This window comes from Tiliqua scincoides, chromosome 2 (genome assembly GCF_035046505.1).
Source record: "Tiliqua scincoides isolate rTilSci1 chromosome 2, rTilSci1.hap2, whole genome shotgun sequence".
Lineage (NCBI taxonomy): Eukaryota > Metazoa > Chordata > Lepidosauria > Squamata > Scincidae > Tiliqua > Tiliqua scincoides.
Window position 1 is genome coordinate 139,235,062 of NC_089822.1, and position 21,487 is coordinate 139,256,548.

The 21,487-nt window shown below is 43.0% G+C and overlaps 1 protein-coding gene across 1 annotated transcript; it reads right to left on the reverse strand.

The window, feature by feature from the left end:
- Positions 1-2,236: 2,236 nt before the first annotated feature.
- On the reverse strand, positions 2,237-7,446 carry C2H17orf67 (chromosome 2 C17orf67 homolog). The gene is made up of 4 exons (XM_066618429.1): positions 7,294-7,446; positions 6,089-6,189; positions 2,617-2,762; positions 2,237-2,292 (listed from the first exon to the last, which is right to left on the reverse strand). The coding sequence occupies exons 1-3, from the start codon at positions 7,343-7,345 to the stop codon at positions 2,646-2,648; spliced, it is 270 nt and encodes an 89-aa protein (XP_066474526.1). The 5' UTR covers positions 7,346-7,446; the 3' UTR covers positions 2,237-2,292; positions 2,617-2,645.
- Between the last annotated feature and the right edge of the window lie 14,041 nt (positions 7,447-21,487).

Below are 21,487 nucleotides of genomic sequence, written 5' to 3' on the forward strand. Positions count from 1 at the left end.
CTTGTCTTCTAAAGCAGCCTTGTCGTTTGCCCCATGCATGACCTTCAGTGAAAGTATCTATTCCTTCCACGACCTCACACACCAAGCATTTCTAATTACATATGATAGTTTCAATACATTTCTAAAATGTCAAGGGTGTGTGTGTTCTGAGAAGAACTAAGATTCTGAGGGCACAATCCAGCCAAAGTGAAACAATCCCATGCATGCTTACTAGACAGTAAGGGCCCAATCCTAAACTACCTCAGTGCTGGCACTGAGCTCCTGTGCCAGTGCTAGGTGTTGCAACTGTGCCATAATAAAGCCAAAGGAGTAATCCAATGGCCAAAAAGGCAGTATGTAAATACCAGTTATTATTTTTATTATCAGGCACATCCACAGCACCTGGGGAGGAGGAACCGCCAGCAATGTTGGCATTGGGTCTCAGTACAGAGAGGAGACACTGCAGGAGTGCCCGGAGGTAAGTCGCACCACCGGGTGGTGGTGCGGGTTTGAGGGGAAGGGAAAGGCATCCCAGGGAAGGGGGAGGAAGGGGCGGGGGGGATTGGCTCGAGAGGAGGGTGGGCCGACACGGAGGTTCTCCAGTCTGCACTGGCAAAACAGCCAGCGCAGAGTCAAATGTCCCCTTCCCCTGAGGAGACCTTCAGCCAGTGGCGTAGCTAAGGAGGTGCAGGGGGTAGCAGTTGCACCAGGCATCAAGCTTTAGGGGGGCCACAAGCTGAGCTTGACACTAGTGACCAAAATTGTGAAAATCTTGGTATGTATGAATAATACCATCATGTTTTACGTATATCACTGGAAAGGTGATTAAATGCAGAGTGCAATGAAACAAACTGCACTGGAATATCTGTGTTCTATCAAACATTATGGCCAATTAACCAGAAAATGAAAACACAACTGTCTTGTGGAATAAAAAATGAATTTGCTTAACTCCAAACTGACCTATGAGACTGTTTGTTCTGAGTGCCAATGAGATGTTATTCTGATACAGCATGGAACCAATAACTTTTTATTTATTTACTTAATTAAATTTGATTTTATCATGCAAGGGGGCTACAAAATCTTCTTTAACCCCGGGTAGCAAAGAGATGTCTTAGCTATGCCACTGACGGGGGGAGGCAGCAGAGCAAGTGGGTGGTGAGCTGCTGGGGGGACGAGGTGGGTTCCTCCCAATTTTCACTTTTTAAAAACCCTGGGTGCAATGTCACTTCCGGTTGTGACATCACTTCCAGGGCAACATTTTGCGCTTGGCATCGGGCTACACGATCATTAGCTACACCACTGCCTCCGGCAGCCTCCATGGGGCCACAGGATACAGAGCCCAATCCTATCCAACTTCCCAGCTCTGGTGTAGCCACAATGCAGCCCCAGACTCGACAAAGTACTGCTACCAAAAACAGCAGCTCCCCCTCCCCCCGTGTCACATCCCTCACCTCTGAAAAATGTAGAATCACCCATGCTGTTTTCCTGCATTTTCCTGACCCCACTCCATATCATTGGCTGCTGCTGGCAGGGGTGGAAAATGCTGAGAAAAATGCAGGCAAGTCTGTCTAAACGTTATGGGAAGAAGAGAGAGAGCTCCATACAGAGCTGTCATTTTTAGCAGCAGCTCAAATTTGACTATCAAATCTAGTTCTGCCCCTTGAGATGTGGGGGAAAGAGTTGCAGCCAGGAGTGATTGAAAGGAATAAGGTCTGGATCACCAAAGTCACAATCCACAATTACTTAGGAGTAAGGTTTCTTCTTTAAATTAAATTCAGTGGAATTTATTTCTGGACAAGCAGGCATAAGACTGGATTGCACAAACAATAGTTCTGTATGAGTAAAGGTTGCAGAGAAGGGCCACTGTGACCAGATACAATGGAGCACAGAGCACCTATACTTCTAACCATTATACAGAAGAGGGAATTTTGGCATGTGTAGCATTTTTAACCCTTTCATGGGTTGCACCTGCTAAAATTCTTTCTGTACTTGTTCAGTTTGTATCCTTTTATGAACCTACCATTCTTTTTTTAAGATAACAATAGCAAAATGTTGGGACCTTTCTAAGGAATCAATCACTTTCTAGAGAGCCTAACCCCATGATTCACAGAGTGACTGATGACAGGTAGATATCTGGCATCTATGCATTACAAAGAAAGCTTGGCTAGATAGCTAAGACTGAAAAGCAATATCAAGCAGTATCAAGACAATATCCAAAGTCTTCAATGCTCTAGATACTCAGCAAGTCTGCAACCATGTTGTTCCATTTCATGTTGGTTTCTTGTTCCTTTTGTGTTCATTCAGAAAGATGATCTGGAAAGAAATATTGGAAGATATTAATTTTTTAAAAACATGAAGTCACTAAGGGCGCAATCCTAACCCCTTATGTCAGTGCTTTCTAGCAATGCATAAAGGCAATGCAGCTCCAAGGTAAGGAATAAACATTCCCTTACTTTGAGGAGGCCTCCGTGAGTGCCACCCAACTGCAGGATGCAGCACATGTCCCATTGGCACTGCTATGCCAGTGCTGGGAAAGCACTGACATAAGGGGTTAGGATTGCGCCCTTAGACTGTGAAAGTCATAAAAATCAGATTTTTGCTCAGAAAGAAATATTGAAAAATAAGGGGAAAGCTTACTGTACTGGGGCTGGGGAGAGAATCACTCATTATATCGGATGAACTAAATTCCTGTTGCAGTGTGGGTAGCAGTGTGGATTCAACCAATGCTCCAGAAATTGTTCTTCAGATCTCTGCTCTAAGATTTGGAGGTAAAGCAAATACTCCTGGCAAAAAAGAATATATGTTTTTAAATAAGACCTCTTATAGACTCCTTCAGTCCTTGCATACATGTCTTGGTTGGAACCTTTTTATAAAACCCCTTGGCTTGCAATTTAGATTGCTAGACAATTTTATCTAGCACTACTGGTTTTGACATGGGAAGAAGCAGGAGGATCACCACACAAATAGGTGCATCCCACTGTGCACCCAGAGATCTTGCACACTTAAGAGTTTCCTCATTCATTTGTCTGGAGAGGCCACATTACAAGGATGTGCACATGAAGGTGAACTTTGATTGAAGTGAATGTGGAAGCCTGTTCGTGTAGGATTGCTGAAAGTGCATCAGAACATGTGTAGAGCTCTGGGTTGGGAGTAATACCTTTTGAATCAGAAACAGCAAACATCACAGCAGCTGCTATCAGTGGGCAGGCAGCAACACTGTGGTCCCTTTAGTAAGGGTTTCTCCCTGCAGTGCAGTTTGCATTGAATCTTCCTTGGTTGAGTGTTTCTCAACCAGTGGTGCCTGCACCACCAGTGGCACCCAGGGGCCCTCAGAACCCTGTTGCGAGACAGCAATGCAACACGATAAACAGCATTAGGAGACTCAGTTCAGCAGACAGAGCTCCAGTGTGCACTTTTCTCATGTTCAAAAAAGCCCTCCCATCCACCTTGAGCCTCTCACTGGCAATTGTCACATTGCGTCTAGCCTCCCAATCTGGAAGGAACTGGCGCTGACGTCATCGCCACTTATTTCCAGTGGTACTTCCAATAGATAGACCATGCAAAGTGGTACGGTGGGGGACAAACATTGAGGAACACTGATATAGAACAGCTAGTTGTGCTCCACTTTCCAAGAAACCCCGTTTTCATCCCTTTCACTGGGCAGATTTATCTCTGCATGTGATGTCAACAGGCTCAAATGTCCCAAGATATCAGCCAAGGGAATGGAGTCGGGACCCGACCTTAGACCTGCCCCACCAGAGTGGTACAATGACTGGCGAGCGGGGGGGGGGGACTGAAGAAAAGAGCCATGGAGCACTGCCAAAAGCATCTGTTACAGGGCTGGAATAAGTTCCTAGTCAGTGATGTAAATGTGCAAGTGAGGAGTGGTGGCAGAAGGCTTAATGGTTGTATGGTAGCAACGTCCTAGAAGTTAAATATTCCATACTTTGAAGGAGGGCTTTGCCCTGTTGCATCTGAAGAGTGTTGTCAAGAGAGGTGGGCCCTGCTTGTAATTTCTCAAAAAAGAGAAGTGGTAATGGAAGTTTTAGGCCTTTGTGGGGCCATATATCCTGGGAGAGAACTCCTGATACAGAAGGTTCATCTTTTATAGTTCCATTTCTTTAAAATAGAGGCATAGCCAAAGATGGAAGGCAGTGGAACTAAATGGGTAGAGTCAGGAGCAGAGACATGGGACATCAAGACCATGAGTACCTGCAAGATATTTTTTTCTATTTACATCAGCCATAGTGATCATCTTCTGGTGATGTATTCATTGATTTATATTAGGGCTGCAACCTTTAATTTGCAGAGTAATCAACTAAAGCCTTAATCAATTTGTCACCGAGGACTAATTTTGATCAGTGATGCCACATTTTAGTGCAACAGAAGGAAAAGAAATTATGAAATACAATCTAACAATGAGCAGTAGCTTTTGTTGATTAAATTATATATCATCTTACCACTTTTTTCAGCATCTTAAAATTTCACCTATGTTCACATCTACGTAGTACCAATGCAAATTCATGTCAATTTAATATGTCAATCAAAAGACAGATCTAATTGATGAGATGGTAGGCCGATCAGATCATACATATGCTATTGGATAACAGCAAATTGAAGTAAACTGAGGGGTTTGGACAAACTACAGAATAATTTACACATGCCTAAATCCTAGTGAAATCAATGCAATTTATGCATACAACACTTAGCACCAATGTTGGCACTAAATAAAGAAGTAACAGTGGGCATGATCCAGCCACAGATGTAAACATCTGTAGAGAGAGGCAGCTCTCCTGATGCTCTGCCACAGCAAAGACCTTCCCTAGAATGGCTCATATGTAAATATGAGAAAGTATAATTAATCAGTCATAACTTGTATAAAGCTTAGTCCTGGCTGGCGCACAGCAGCCAAGGGAAGACAAAGAGTCAAGAGCTCAGTGCAGCCTAGGTACATCAAACATATCAAGCATATAGAATAAAGTATACCTACAGCAATCCATTTTTTTAAAGAGGCAGATCAATGAATGCAATGAATGTTCAATACCAACACAGAGCTACCTAAATCTCCATGAAAACCATGATCACCAGCATCCCTAGTGCCTGCTTTCTATATAAGGCAATGAGCCCAATCCTATCCAGCTTTCCAGTGCTGATGCAGCCACAAGGCAGTACTGAGGTAAGAGAACAAACATTCCCTAACCTTGAGGAGGCCTCTGTGACTGCCTCCCCCTGGATCCGCATGTGCTTCTTTAGTATGGCTGCATCAGTGCTGGAAAGTTGGATAGGGCTGGGCCCAATGTTATTTCATTTTATAAAAAGTTACTTGATAAGTACAAACTAAGGGCAACACAAAAAGGAACCTTATTATTTAAGGTGGCCTCTCTACACAAATATTACACAATAACAAATGGTCTAACATTATGGTCCTTTCTATATGTAAATAGTTATATGTGGTTGGAAGACTGGAGAAACAGCAAAACAAATTGAATATCTGCAAATAAGAGAGTGGAAGTTAACAGGTTAAAAATATTATGGACTCCTTTATTAATTGTCTGAAAATGAGATATGTTACTCATATATCACAACACAATAAATTCTCCATTCAAACTTAAATGTAGCAACTACATTTCTCTTTACAATATACCTGTATATTCACTTTACTCCTGAGTAAACATGCACAGGATAGTGCTGCATGTATACTAATGTGTACATTAATTAAAATATTGCTTAATAAATGCCATTTTCTATGGATGAGTACTATTTTCTAATTAAAAACCAAGCCCTTCTTAGAAACATATGCATGTCATTAATTCTCCAGTTTGGAGTGCAGTGGAAGAGGATGCATATAGAATATAGAAGTATATATAGTCATGTCATTATAGAAATGATCAGCGGGTCTATTTCTGCAAAACGCTCAACTACTAAACAAGGGATAGTTGGTATGATTTTAATGGTTCCTGCTATGCATGTCTACTCAGAAGCAAGTTGTTGTGTTCAATGGGACTTATTCCCAGGAAAGTGTATATAGGATTGCTTCTTTAGAATCTTTCTAAGCAAAAGCAAAAATGAATCAAAAACCCTATTTAATTCATGTAAATATAAAAATCACCCTCATTGGTTCATCAGGGAAACCAGCTTTTCTTGGTCTATCTTCACGGCGGGTTCTCAAAAGCTGTTTGGCTTCTTTTTCTGGCAGTATTGGAGAGGCATCTAAAATGCGAAATGGACTAGAATAGTTAAGCTTTCAGATATAGGATAAAATGTTTGCACCACACACACACATACACACACACGTGTGTGTATACATATACATTACATATATATTACAATTCACAAAGTGTTCTTTCATTACAGTGCCCTCTCAGGAGGATATTACATTCCAGGAGGCATGAGTGGAATCTGAAACCATTTTTAATAATAAACTACGGCTTGTTTATAAGTTGGATAGGTTAAAGTAAACTCAACCTACACAGAACACATCTCTTCAGAAAATGAGGAAAGTAGAACAGCACCATCTACTATATTTACTAGTTTTTCCATTGGGCACAATCCCCCCAGGGAAGAGTTCCCATGCAAGTCCCCATTGAAATGGAGTGTGTTTGCACAGCATTCATCAATTTCAGTGGTGTTTGTTCAGGATAATGTTCTGAGATCTCACATCCTTCAGGGCTGCTATGCAAGATAAGCCCATTATAACACTTCTATTTTGACAATAATATCAAGCCAAGGACATTGACATTGCAATGCTGAGAAGAACCATCTTGAAATGGTAGCTCTAAGAAGACCTCCTGCAGCCTTACTTGGAAATAAATTCCATTAAATTAAAAGTTGTTTACACTTGGTAAGTGTATATAGGCTTGCAGCAGTGTAGCAGGATCTAAATTTAGGGTTTTAATTTAGAAGTCATTTCCATTGAGTTCAATGGAATATACTCCCTGGTAAATATGTTTAGGATGGCAGTCAACATTTTGTTCACTGATCAATGACCCTCCTGTCCATATACTGAACACCCTTAAGGCTACAGTCCTAAACATACTAAAGAGCAAGCCCTGTTGCAGCAGGGCTTACTACCAAGCAAATATGTACAGGTTGGGGCTGTTACTGCTCTGTAGACTATCAGTAGCACTGTTGTTAAAATGACACCATTCAATAGCTGCAGTGTCATAGCATATGACTTTATATTGTAGGTGTTCCGTTAGAATGATAAAGACAAAAATTAAAATTAAAGAGAAAAATAACAGGAGCCAATGTTGCTAGCTACAGAGAGCTCTAGATAGAACAGTACATATCCCCCCACCCCCAGTGAATACCTACCTACAAAAATGGTTAGAAGGGTCAAGATAAGAACCAAAGTTGTCTTCCTCATTTTGATTCTGCAGTCTCTTGGTCTGCTTCTTGAAACTGCATTATCCTGATGGAAGTATTAGCCTACTTGAGGCAGCTACGTCAGTCACAGATGTTTGTTTATTTTTCGACTACTATGACTTAAGAGTATGGGTCTGAGGACATCTGGTCCCTGGGTTTTCAATATGGCTATTGTAGGCTTCCACATTCTTTTTGTGCTAATCTATTCCAGTGGAGAAGGAAACAGAAAGGCCTTTTTGCAGAGTTACACTTTGAAAATAAAAGGGAGGGGGGAATACCAAGAAGGTAGAAGTAAACAAGGAGACAGGAGTCCAAGGGGTGCTGGTGGCCAGCTGTATTTCCTCAGGTGTTTTTTCTTAATTTGAGAACATCAGTTATGCAACATGACATGCTTTAGATGTATTGAAAGCTGTGATTCCTACTGGACTATAATACACATGCGTATTTCTAATAAACTTGTTCTCACTTCCTTGTTGAGATCCATTTCTAGGTTTCTGAAATAAAAGAAACTGCATTAAGATTTTTCTGATTTTTCTCAAGGAAAGGTTGATGGAACTGTGCAGTCCAACCCTATGCATGTTTATTTAAAAGTAAGTTCACTATGTTCAGTAGGACTTACTCCTAAGAAATGTATTTAGGATTACAGCCTTATTTATTGATTTGTATAATCCCTTTGTTCTAATGCCTGTATAATCCTTTGTATAACCCCTGTCCCTTTGTTCTAATCTGCCCTGTCAATTTCATGACCCAATAAATATTAGGTCATGACCCACTGGTGGGTCCCAGATCCACAATTTGGGAACCACTGTCTTAACCAATTTCCCCAGCTCAGATTCAGTATTAGACAACTGATGCAAAATTTGCATACTGTATTTAAAATGATCTCGTTTATGCAAATGAAGAGCACATGGGCTTATTCTAGTTCTGGAGAAAAGGAAAGTTCTGGGCACTGCCATTGAAAAACAGGTACTGGGACTGGCTGATTCTTGGGGAACCTTGGCTCAATGAAGCCAGATCAGCAATTTTTGGCAGAGCTAAATGCTATAAGAAATGCACCCACTACCCAATCTATAAAATAGGCCTCCCCCCCCCAAGAAACACTTTCTTTAAAGTTGCCAAAGATGTTTGAACAAAATTAGAATATTTTTGGAATGCAGAATCCAAAATTGGCATTGGTTTTGCCCAGTTGGCTCTAGTTTGGGAGGTTTGACATAGCCACCTTATATGACAGCTCAAGCAGCTTCCTCTTGAGGAAGCCAACACCTCCACCTATTGGACTCAAGGAAATCCACCTTGATTCGAGAAAATTCCCCCTTGCACCATTGTAAGTGTGTTAGAGGGTAACCAATCCTTATGTAACTTTTTTTGAGTGTTTGTGTGTGTGTTCATTAAGAAAGTTAAAACATACCACAATCCAAACAAGGAAAATAGTGGGAATATAAACAATTCAAAAAAATGAGAAGGGGAAAAGAAAAGATACACAGGCATCAATTAATTAAACTAGATCAGAGAAGGTCAACTGAAACAGAAGAGTGCTCAGCCTTCTCTGAAAGACTGGTAGCTAAGGGGTCAGCCACATCTCATGTGGAGGAGGATTCAACTGAAAGGGAGCCTCCATGCTCCCATGCCATACATTCCCAAAAGCTATGCCTTTCCCAAAAGCCAACACCAACAGGACTAGCAAACTTAGGGCATGGGTTTACTCATATGGAGAAAGGTGGGTGTTCCACAACCTCAGACCTCAATGTAGGTCTTTATACCTGCAATCCCATAGATGCTTACCTAGAAGTAATTCCTACTGAACTAGGGGACTTACTTCTTAGGCACACATAAGCTTACATGGTAAAAGTCAAAACCAGTAGCCTGAATTGTGTCCAGAAGTGAAATGGCAACCAGTGCAGCTGGAACAACAAACATATAACATGATCATGAGCATTAACACCCGTCAAGACCCACAGTTGCATTTTGCACCTGTTGAAGCTTCTGGAGGGTCTTCAAAGGCAGCCCCATGGAAAGCTCCTTGGTGGAAAGGCAGGATTAAAAATGTAGTAACACTTTTTAAGTATTCTCCCCTTCCTCTTTTGCAAGCAGAAGAAAGTTGGAAGGGACTCAGGCTACAATTCCACATATTTACATGGGAGTAAGTTCCACTGAACTCAGTGGGGTTTACTTCTGAGTTCACATGTATAGGATTGGACTCTTAGTATGTAAATAGAAGATTGATAAACATTCCAGACTTCAAATAATGAGCATTATGACCAACCCCAAGTAGCATCAGACCAGTTAAAGGCTAGAGAAAGAACTTGTAGTCACTGAACAAACCTGCAGTAGGCTGCTAACTTGGGGTGGAAGGGAGAGAACTCCAGTGCTTTAAGAGCTGTGTTAGTAGTAGTATAATGAGTAGGGCACAATCTTATGCCTGCCTACTCAGAAGGAAATCCTATTGTGTTCACTGGGATTTTTCCCCAGGAAAGTGTGGATAGGACAGAGTGCCTCTACCTTTAACCATTGTATAGAAGAGAGAATGTTGGCAGGGGCAGCTCAGCATGGAAGGGTTTTAAAAGCTGCCCCTGCCAACATTCCCTCTTCTATACAATGGTTAAAGGTAGAGGCAGTGTCCTCATAAGAACATAAGAACAGCCCCACTGGATCAGGCCATAGGCCCATCTAGTCCAGCTTCCTGTATCTCACAGTGGCCCACCAAATGCCCCAGGGAGCACACCAGATAACAAGAGACCTCATCCTGGTGCCCTCCCTTGCATCTGGCATTCTGACATAACCCATTTCTAAAATCAGGAGGTTGCGCATACACATTATGGCTTGTACCCCGTAATGGATTTTTCCTCCAGAAACTTGTCCAATCCCCTTTTAAAGGCGTCTAGGCTAGACGCCAGCACCACATCCTGTGGCAAGGAGTTCCACAGACCGACCACACGCTGAGTAAAGAAATATTTTCTTTTGTCTGTCCTAGTCCTCCCAACACTGAATTTTAGTGGATGTCCCCTGGTTCTGGTATTATGTGAGAGTGTAAAGAGCATCTCCCTATCCACTCTGTCCATCCCCTGCATAATTTTGTATGTCTCAATCATGTCCCCCCTCAGGCGTCTCTTTTCTAGGCTCAAGAGGCCCAAACACCGTAGCCTTTTCTCGTAAGGAAAGTGCCCCAGCCCCGTAATCATCTTAGTCGCTCTCTTTTGCGCCTTTTCCATTTCCACTATGTCTTTTTTGAGATGTGGCAACCAGAACTGGACACAATACTCCAGGTGTGGCCTTACCATAGATTTGTACAACGGCATTATAATACTAGCCGTTTTGTTCTCAATACCCTTCCTAATGATCCCAAGCATAGAATTGGCCTTCTTCACTGCCGCTGCACATTGGGTCAACACTTTCATCGACCTGTCCACCACCACCCCAAGATCTCTCTCCTGATCTGTCATCTCTCCTCCATTGCATCTGGTCACCCTGGAATAGGATTGCAGCTTGTGAGCCCAACCCTATGCAAATCTACTCAGAAGTAAATCCCATTAGAGTCAATGGGGCTTACTCCCAGGAAAGCGTGGACAGGATTGCAGTCTGAGAACCCAATCCCATGCCTGCCTACTCAGAAATAAGTCCCACTCCAGTCAATGGGGCTTACTCCCAGGAAAGTGTGGACAGAATTGCAGCTTTAGAAAGCAACTCTGGTCAGTTTTAACTCAGAAGCAAACCCCATTGGCTTCAACAGGACTTCCTCCCAGGTGAGTGGATGTAAGTGGACCTCACTTTCCTGGGAGTAAGTCCCACTGAACACAGTAGGACTTACTTCTGAGTAGACCTGCTTAGGCTTCTGGCCAACTGAAGCCAGCGTGCAGCAACAGCATCCGGGCCAGCCCCAGAGCCACCCCTGGGCATGCAGGAGCCCGCCCAAGAACTGCTGGGTTCTGCAAGGGAAGACTCCACGCAGGAGGGTTCGAGGGAGCCCCGCCGGGTGGACCACCCGCCTCCAGAGCTCCAAGGCGGCAGCCTGTGGACTTGGCGGGACGCAGCACTGAGCCCTCTTTGAGCGAGCGACGCTGCGCCGGACGCAGCTGCACGAGGAGCCTCCCCCGCCCCGACTGAGCCTCCAGTATCCTCAGCCCTGCCTCTTTCTCCGGGAGGCGGCCTGCAATTGGCTGTCCGTTTCCTAGCAACCCCCTTCGGCAGCTTCCCTGCTGCTCGTCCTCCCTGCGCTGCGCTGCGCTGCGCTTGGCTCTTCCGCTTCCGCCGCTCATCCATTGCCGGGCGCGATTGTACCTTCTGAGGACCGGGTAGGAGTGGGGGCAGAGCGCGACTCTGTGGGGCTGGGCACGGGGCTCTTGGGGGAGAACTGGGGGCCGCTGGCTGAGTAGCTGCAGGAGCACCTGACGTGGGTGCTGAGCAGTCCCCACAAGTGACCTGTTTGGAGGGGAGCAAGGCTGCGGTCCTCGCCACACGTACCTGGGAGCAAGCCCCGCTGACTGTACTGGGATTTACTACTGAGTAGACATGCATAGGGAGCTGCAATCCTAGCCACACTTTCCTGGGAGTAGGCACCAGTGACTCTCATGGGACTTACTTCTGAGTAGACATGCAGAGGATGGGGCTCTGAGGCTGCCATCCTTTCCATTGACTATAGTGGGACTTACTTCTGAGTAGACAGGCATAGAGCTCTGCATCCTAACCACACTTTCCTGGGAGTAAGCACCAGTGACTATAATGGGACTTACTTCTGAGTAGACAGGCATAGGCTTGGGCTCTGAGGCGGCAGTCCTATCCACACTTACCTGGGAGTAAGCCTCTCTGAATACAATGAGACTTACTTCCAAGTAGATATGCATAGGATTGGGCTGTCATACCCCATGGAGGCTGATGGCAATTTAGTAGTTAACTCCTGAGGCTAGACATGAGGACAATTCCTGAAAAGGAAAAGCAAGTGGGTGCTGGGGGGTGGGGATGAGTTGCGGATGGTTCATTTAACTGAGGCACAGTTGTTTTTTAAAAAGTGCATTTTTTTTAAAGATAATCTGTCTCTATTTCAGATGACTTAATCTGGAGCTGCTTTTGCCTCCTGAGGTTCTGTCTGTGGAACAGAGTTGATAGATGATGCACAAATGCGCACCAAAGAAGTGGGGGGAATCCACCCTTGCACTGTTGTGAGTGTATTAAGGGGTAACTTTAACTGATCCTCATGGAAGTGTGTGTGTTTAGTAAGAAGATAGTTTTATTTGTTGTAAGAAAAGAGTGGGTGTGACTGAGGGCCCAATCCTATCCAGCTTCCCAGCACTGATGCAGCCCCTAGTTAAGGGAACAAACATTCCCTTACCTTGAGGAGGCTTCCCTCCCTTACCTTGAGGAGGCTTGACTGCCCTCCCACCACAAGATGCAGCACATGCCCTGTTAGCACAGCTATATCAGCAGTGCTGGAAAGCTGGATAGAATTGAGCCCTGAGTGTGATGTTTTTGGAGTTGGTGGTGGCTTTGAGAGGGATTATTGACTATTCTTTGCTTTTGTGAGTAGGTTTTACATTGCCTTTCTGTTAAAATAGGGGACAAATGAGATGATCTATAGCAGGAACTTAGGCATTTAGAGTTACAATTCATAATTTATAATTTTAAAAATTTGGTTATAAATTAGTTATAATTTGGTCTTTAGGGTAAACTGGTGTTAGAATTTTGAGCTGCAGTGAACTGACAAGCTGGGAAATTGATATCTGCCCAAAATATCAGGCATTTTGGTTAACTTTCTGTCTTTCTGAGCTGTGTTGACAGAACTATGCAGGCTTTTTTTAAAAAAAAGTGTTTGCTACAAATGAAAGAGAAAACGTGAGGCTTGTATTGCAAGGCCTGATGAGGAAGGGAACCACCAAATAGTACTGTATATGATATTAAAGCAGATGTTAAGGCTGCTGAAATTAACATGTCAACTGAGAGCCCAATCCTATCCAACTTTCCAGCACCAGTGCCGTCACAATGCAGCTCCAGGGTAAGGGAACTAATGTTCCCATACCTTGAGGAGGCCTCTATGACTGCCTCCCCTCCACAGGATGCAGTGCACACCCCATTGGCACAACTGCACCAACACTGGAAAATTGGATAGGATTGGGTCTTGAGCTGAGCCTAGTTGCTACTGAGCCCAGCTATTGAAAGAAATGCGATTATAGCAACACTGCTACTCTAATGCCTTGGATATCTAAATTAACCTCTTTGTGTCTTGTTTAATTTTAGAGAGATTTCACTAAACCAATAAAGGATGGAAAGGAATAAAAGCACTGAACCCGCATCTTTTTTGGAACTGTTTGCAGAATGGCGCTTAGCCTTCTGGACTTTTTGCTCCGTGGCTGTGCCCATACTGATCACCCTGTGGTGCAGCTTTCGTCGATCTCGGAGGCAAGGATTGGTGCAGGACATCTTGCACAAGAGCAAGCATGACTGGCAGTATACAGATCTCTTTAGCCAGCCTACTTATTGCTGCATCTGCTCCCAGCACATCCTCCAGGGAGCTTTCTGTAGTTGCTGCGGGGTGTGTGTCGATGAAGAGTGCCTGAAGAAGGCGGATCATCTTTTCCTTTGCAAGGAGGTTGTGATGAGGGGTGAAGGTGGGTCCCGGACCTCCATTTTGCACCACTGGATCCGAGGCAATGTCCCCTTGTGCAGCTACTGTGTTGTATGTAAACAGCAGTGTGGCAGCCAGCCCAAGTTGTGCGACTACAGGTAATGATGGCGGCAGTGTTAAGATTACAGTGGAGGTAATGCTGTGTTCAGTCATTCACTCATCTTGGGTGGCTGGAGACTTGGCCACTATAATATGTCCCATCTGGATGTCACCTGATTGTTATGGGTGCTGTTCCCCGTTGTCTATATTGATTTCCATGCACAAGGCGCTATGTCATATAGTGCTTTAAGCATCACCTTTCTTATGTTCTATCACAATCTCTGTAGTCTGCTGAAGACTGCTTCTTGATGGTATTCCCCACGTACAGAGGGGCAAGTTACAAGATGTTAGAGTAGATGCATTCATGAAGAATGCTTCTCAGCTTTTGAGTTCCCTTCTTTGGATAGCAATATAATTTGTTCTTATTGACCAAGGCAATCCCAATCCGTTTTAGCAGCTTTAAAATATAAATAAGAGGAAAGTTGCATTTATTTCTTAATAATGTGAACTGGCCCAAATGCAAGTCATACACTTGGACTGCAATTCTGTATGCATTTACTTGAGAGTAAGTCCCATTAAACTCAGTAGGGCTTAAGTCTGCGTGGATAGGATTACATTGTTTCTTTGGGTGAAGTTGAAGAAACTTTGGGCACCAAGAAGAAACAGTCTTCTGAATTAAAAAGGAATATATAAACTTGTTGTCTATAGCAGGCCACTGACCTTTTGGTTCACTATTATCTTCTCTGGCAGCAGCTTTCTTGGGGCAGAGGTCTATCCCAGCTTTGTTAGCTGAGATTCCTTATCTCTTGTTACTGGACATACCAAGGTTTGAACCTTAGGCCTTGTGCATGTGCTTTATAGCTGGTCTGAATTCTCTTTCTTGGAGCTGATTCTCTTAAAAACTATTCAAGTGTGATTTGCTTGGGTTTTTAATTGGGGGGGGGGAGGGAAGACCAAATATATGTAACTAAAATAGATTTTACTCGCTATCCCCAAACTGTGGGTCTGTGACTCAATTTTTGTTGGTTCATGAAAATGGCAGTGCAGATTAGTGTATGTGTATCAAGGGTTAAACAAGTTGCTACTGGGGGAGAAGCACTGCTGCCCAATCACCTTTATAGCCACACCCCTTGGCATTTATAAATCTGGCAGCAGCCTCTAGGGCAGAGGGCCAAAGTTAGCATTCAGGACACCTGCTAAAGGCCAGAAGTGACGTCATTAAGCAACTGATGGCCAAAAATCAGCACTTTGATCTCGTTAACTGCAAGTGACAGAAGAGAAAATACATAAATCTTGATCATATTTCAAGATATGGGAGAACGCGATTTTCATGTGGGCTGCTGTTTCAGCAGTAATAGCAGCTGAGAGCCTGAGGGCCAGATAAAAAGCTTCCGGGGCTGCATCTGGCTGCTGGGCCTTATGTTTGACACTCCTGCTCTAGGGCATCTTAAAAAATTTGGGAACCACTGTATTAATCAAAATAAGCATGAAATAAAATCTGAGCAAGGACAGCAAAATCAGGGTCATAACTGCGAAGTTATGGACCGCTAATGAATAATGCATGGTGAGCGCTTGGGGAAATGAACGTTAAATAACAGAATTAAGTAAAAAAAAAAGTCCATTATTTAAAGTTTTGCATTTGAGTGGGATGGGCTATGCTGCTGATCTATCACAGTGGTTAAGTAGAAAGGTTTCTGGTTTTGCTCTGCTCCTGTTGGCTTTAGTTTAGTGCCTTTCTTTTGCATCGCCCTGTGTGAACCATCGGGATCTATTTGTTCTGCATATATCCTTACACGGTGCGTTTTGTGGCATGCTACAGCCTGCCTCACTGTAGAGAGTTGAATGATCTGGAGTTCTAATGCTACAATTCTGTCTCTCTTGCATGACTCAGAACTGGTTTTCATAGCACTGCAGCTAAGTAGCTCTCAGCTTATTCTGAACCACTTTTAATCTCAAAGTGCAGCATGAGGTCTGTGTAATTTTGTGTGTATGTTTTTACAGTGTGCTCCACTTTCTTCCTCTCTAGGATACTCGGATGCAAATAGGGTCAGGGCTTTCATTTTATCTAAGGTAGTATTTTTAATCGCAGAGTATAGAAGAAGGAGCTTTGGCAGGTCCAGCTTGTCATACTGGTGACAAGCAGGATCTTCTGAAATGTTCTTTTCAACAAAACAGTTGAAAGCTCAGAGACTGTGCTGTCCTGTTTTGCATCTGATCACTTCTTATTGCACTTGGGGGTTTTTCCTTGCATTTGAGGGTGTAACGCATATGCAAGTCTTACAGTGCAATCTTGTGCATGTCTACTCAGAAGTTCCATTTATATTAGTTGTATGAATTCCCAGGTAAGTGTGTGTGGGATTGCAGCCTTAGCTTACCACCTAAAGACCAATGCTGTAGTTGTCTTCTAAAAATTTGGGAGTCAGTTGTGTGTAGATATTCAGGTGATCATTTCCGCAGGCAGTCTGCTCATGAGTAGATCCATCTCTGAAAAAGCATGAGCTTTAGGGTTCTGTTTTGATTTCTGGCAGATTCAAAGATGTTATGTATGTTTTCACTACTTTCTGTCTCTAGCAACTAGGATAACTGGGGAGTTCTGATGTAGCATAATAAAAACAGCTTGATTTCAAGGGCCCTGATCTCATTGTGTCAAAGCATGGTGCTGCATTCAACTTGTGGACTAGTACATTGTCTCCTTCCTATGTTGGTATGAACAAAGAGTTTCAGGTTTATAATAAGATGGCTTGTGCCTCAGAAGGTATGTGGTCTTGCATCATGATGACATTCTCCAGTGAGGCAAGGAGTGAGATTTTATAAATAGGCTGTATAATTATTCCACTGGTATGACTTGATGATACAGATTGGTCTACTGCTCAGATTATAGGCACAAATGTTACATTATAGTGGTTCTCAAAATGTGGGTCTGGGGCCCACTAGTGGGTTGTGACCCAGTTTTTGGTGGTTTGTGAAACTGACAAGGCAGATTGGGCTATGTGCATCAAGGGTTAAACAATTTGCTATTTGGGGGGAAGGAGCACTGCTGCCCAATCACTGTTATAGCCGCACCCCTTGGCATTTAAAAATCAGGCAGCAGCTTCTAAGATCTCTGAAAAGTTTGAGAACCACTGATCTGGCATATGATTTCAGCTTTACTGGAGGCTTTGAAATTGTTTTAAAAGTTCATAAGAGGCGTGCACATGTGTTTTATGACTGGCATATAATACTTGCATTAGATGCTAATTGTTACATCACTGAGGAATTGTAAAACCTCTTGCCAAAACAGTGTTGTGCACAGGGATGCTGGTACAGTATAGGAGCTGGTATGGTACGGTTTTAGAAGTGCAACATGCTATTTATTCTAAAATAGACATCTGTTAGGTAATTTTGATAGGTGGATGTATTCCATCCACGGTCATGTCGTGAGAATGGATGATGGAGGCTAAGAGGCAAAGACGGAAGGCCCATAGCCAGGGAGACAGACCAGGGACAGACTGCACTTGCTCCCGTTGTGGAAGGGATTGTCACTCCCGAATTGGCCTTTTCAGCCACACTAGACGATGTTCCAAAACCACCTTTCAGAGCGCAATACCATAGTCTCTCGAGACTGAAGGTTGCCAACAACGTATTCCATGTTAAAATAAAAATCTGCATTCAAGCAATTCAGATTTTGCACCAAGAAAAACTGAACTCTGCAACTTGTCTAAATAATGCAAGTTTTGCTCAAGTAGCCTATATTTATGCTGTGCTTTTGCTACTTTGCATACTTCATTTTGATTTTGGCAGTCATAGGTAGCAGTAAGGAAGCTCTGAAGCCTATATTCAACCCCTGCAAATGTTGTTTGTTGTCCTTCTTTATAGGTACAGTGTTGAGATGCCCATGGCAGATCTCTTAATAATAATGCTGCCTGCGACTTTCTTTTTGTGTGTTTAAAAAAATAGATCCTGTAGTGCGCATATTTGCTATGTGGCAGCTTCAGTCTGGAGCACTTCAGCTATCCAGGCAGCAGGAGAGACTGTCTATAAAACACATCTGCTGTCTTTCAAGCTTGCATATCTAGGCCAAGGAGCTGGTCTAGCATGTTGTCAGCAGAGTGAAGTTCAATACTTGTTTCATTCTGAAAATGGAGACGTCTGTGCTTATAGGTGCTGTGACAGGCACCTCAGTAAAGCTCTCTGGAGCAGAAAACGCTGTGACAACTCTCTCTTCTGACTTGCTAGAGAACTCCTGAAATTTTTTCTGAAGTTAACAGTGGGTGAAAAACTGCCTCCGTGTTTTCACCTTCTTCATGCATTAGGCAATCTCATTTTATATATTTGGCAAGAACAGGAGTACTTAAGAACAGAGAGACTGTAGATATGATTATACTGAAACAGACAACGTGCATCTTTTGGCATAAGAAACTAATCTTATTATTTGGGGAATTTAATCTTATTATTTAATTTAATCTTATTATTTGGGGCATTTGGTGGGCCACTGTGAGATACAGGAAGCTGGACTAGATGGGCCTATGGCCTGATCCAATGGGGCTGTTCTTATGTTCTTAATCAAGGAGACAGGCTCCACAGTGCAAATCTGCATTGTAGTACTGAAGCAGAAGACCAGCCTTTGATTGTAGGTGGGAAGGAACAAGCTATGACTACTCAGTTGTAGTGAAGAAATGTCTGTCTAAACATCCTCATGGGTAGTCTATTGTTTACTTACTACAGCTCAGAATTGTCAAATTGGTTTCTTGGACTTAACCCAGGAAATCTCAAATCATTAAAAAACTTCATAAGAAGTCTAATATATAAAGCTGAGCTGAGAGGTGATGCTGATCAGTCATGTTCCATCTTTGTAACAAAACGAGATGTTGTATATCCCTTGGACAACGGCAAAATAGTCTTCTCTTCAGAAAGCTAGTTCCTCTCTAGCTGCATAGAGCTGGCCTCCTCCTGTTCTACTTTAGAGCTGGATTAGCACACACTAAAAATAGGGCTGAATTTTTTTTTTCCAGTCTGGGGTTGGGATACGGAGAACTGGGACTAATCCTCTCTTGAGCTACAGTAGGCAGTACTAGCCGCGGTGTTGCTTTTTGCCCCCTCTCAAACATTCCCTAGTATCTAGCACTGTTCATCATCGGGGGCCTTGAACACATAGAACAGAAGACACTGCGTTGCATACATATTGAGCCCTCTTCCTCTTGTCTGTCTTCTCCCCCCCCCCCCCCAAGTAGTATCAGCAGCTTTTTTGGACAGCTAAATGGGCAGAGAACATTGTGTGCAGCCGAGTGTGTGTATTCCCCTGTTGTGCTTGAGGATCTGTTAATTGGATAAGCTATTTTAACAGAAGTGCTTTCCCTCCCACCCAAGCCCATTTTTCCCCAGTCTCTTGCCTGGCTGTAGTCCCTCTTGCTCCTCCTTTGAATAAAACCGCATATCCCAGTGTTGTATATGTGTTTCCGTCTGTCTTCTGTTTCTAAAGAGTTTAAAGATTAGGAAACTGAGGCCCATAAACAAAGCTGTGAAGCTGCTATGCTGTGGCCTTCCTAGCTGGGTATAAAGCAGCACTGTGGAGGTAGCCTAAGTGAGGGCAGATGCAGTTTTGTCATGTGACTGCTACTAGACCTGGGCAAATGGCATGGCTGAAATAATATGCAATTGATTTGATGAGTTGCTGCTCCCTGCTCTCCCACTTCACCATTTGGATCTAATTTGGATCTAATATTTTTGGTTTTTTTTTCCTTTTCTTTGTATTTATAACTTATGTTACCATGCTTGGTTACCAGTTACCAAGGGCACTGAAGGCAATTTACATCGTCTCCACAATAGTGAGAACTCTGCTTCTGTTTGAAAGGAAAAAAGAAAAGCTTAACTTGTTCTGGCTGTGTCTTTGTGGATTTTAACAGGAGTTTGTAAACCCCATAGAGGCTACTTGCTTACCTGGTGGGCATTCAGTTCCCCTCTGTGGCATGGAAGATCATGGCGGCTGCTTATAGAAATTGTTTCTCTTGGATTTTTGAGTGCACCTTTTTCTGTGGATCTTAAGTTACTTTGCCAAACTGCCTCTTAAACTTTTTAGCCAGGCTTGAGTGAATAGTTTCTTCTTAGTAGGCTAGTTTATTCAGCATGAATTAAGGCCTCATTCACTTTTATTCTCTGTGAATCTCAAATATGTAGCATTTCACAATATTTTAATATTAATAAGTTAGTACCAAAGTACACAGTGTCCCTCTTCCAGCAAGAACGCTGAAGACATTTTTGTATGTTTTTCCTCTTCATAGGTGAGGGTATTTATAGCTAGCCTCTTTATATGATATACTACATGAAGATGTATTTTTATTAAGATGTCCGCAGCCTGGCATTGCTTCCTAGTTATGGCTGTTATCTGCATCTTTTTACAGTTGGCCCTGGTCATTCTTTGGCGGTGACAGTTGTTTATCTGACACAGTATATTGTTCATTGAAACTACTAACAGACCCATAATCATACATATTTCAGATGAAGAAAAGTAAAAGGTTTTGGCAAGTGGAAACTCGGGATGTATGAAGTAATTTAATTGTAAAATTTGCATTTTATTTTGTATATAGTCCATCCTGAAGTCTCAGGGTGGTTAATAAAGATTTTTTACTTGGTAAAATAGAATATTTAATTCTTCTCTGACACTTTTTTGCCCTGTCCTAGCTGAACCCAAGTCCCAGAGGCCCTCTGGAAGAGGCCTTAAAGTTCTAGAAAGGGGTAGGCAACCTATGGTCTGCGGGGCAACCAAAACCATCCGGCCCAAGGTGGTCCTTTTGAGTGTTTTTTTTTTTTTAAGTTTGTAATTCTATCTCTGTAAGGCCTACAGCCTTGGTTTGCAAACTCTTCAGGAACTTGAAACCCAAGGTAAGTGTGGCAGGCCACGGCCCCATCTAGTTCAGCTTCCTGTATCTCACAGTGGCCTATCGGATGCCTTGGGGAGCACTCAAGATAACAAGATACCTGTATCCTGTTGCCATTCCCTTGCATCTGGCGTTCACAAATGGGTTACCTCTAAAATCCAGAGGTGCCATATAGTCATCATGGCTTGCAAACTGTGATGGCCTCTTCTCCATAAACCTGTCCAATCACCTTTTAAAGTTATCTAGGCCATGTGCTATCTCCACAAGGAATTCCACAGATTACTTGTTGGGTAAAGAAATATTTTCTCTTGTCTTTTCTAACTCTCCAGCTACTCAACTTTAGTAAATGTCCCTGGTTTTGGTATTATTTGGGAGGGGGGGGGGAGAGAATTTCTCTCTATTTGTCCCATGCATAAAGCTGTCTCAATCATGTTGCCCCTTCCAGATGCCTTTTTTTTAGACTCCCAAACGCTTTAGCTTCTCCTCATAAGAGAGGTGCCCCAGCCCAATAATCATTTTGGGAACCCTCTTTTGCACCTTTTTCAGATCCACTCTATCCTTTTTGACCAGAACTGGACACAATACCCCATATGTCACTTTACTATTGATTTGACTAAGGACGGCCATGTTTAGAAAA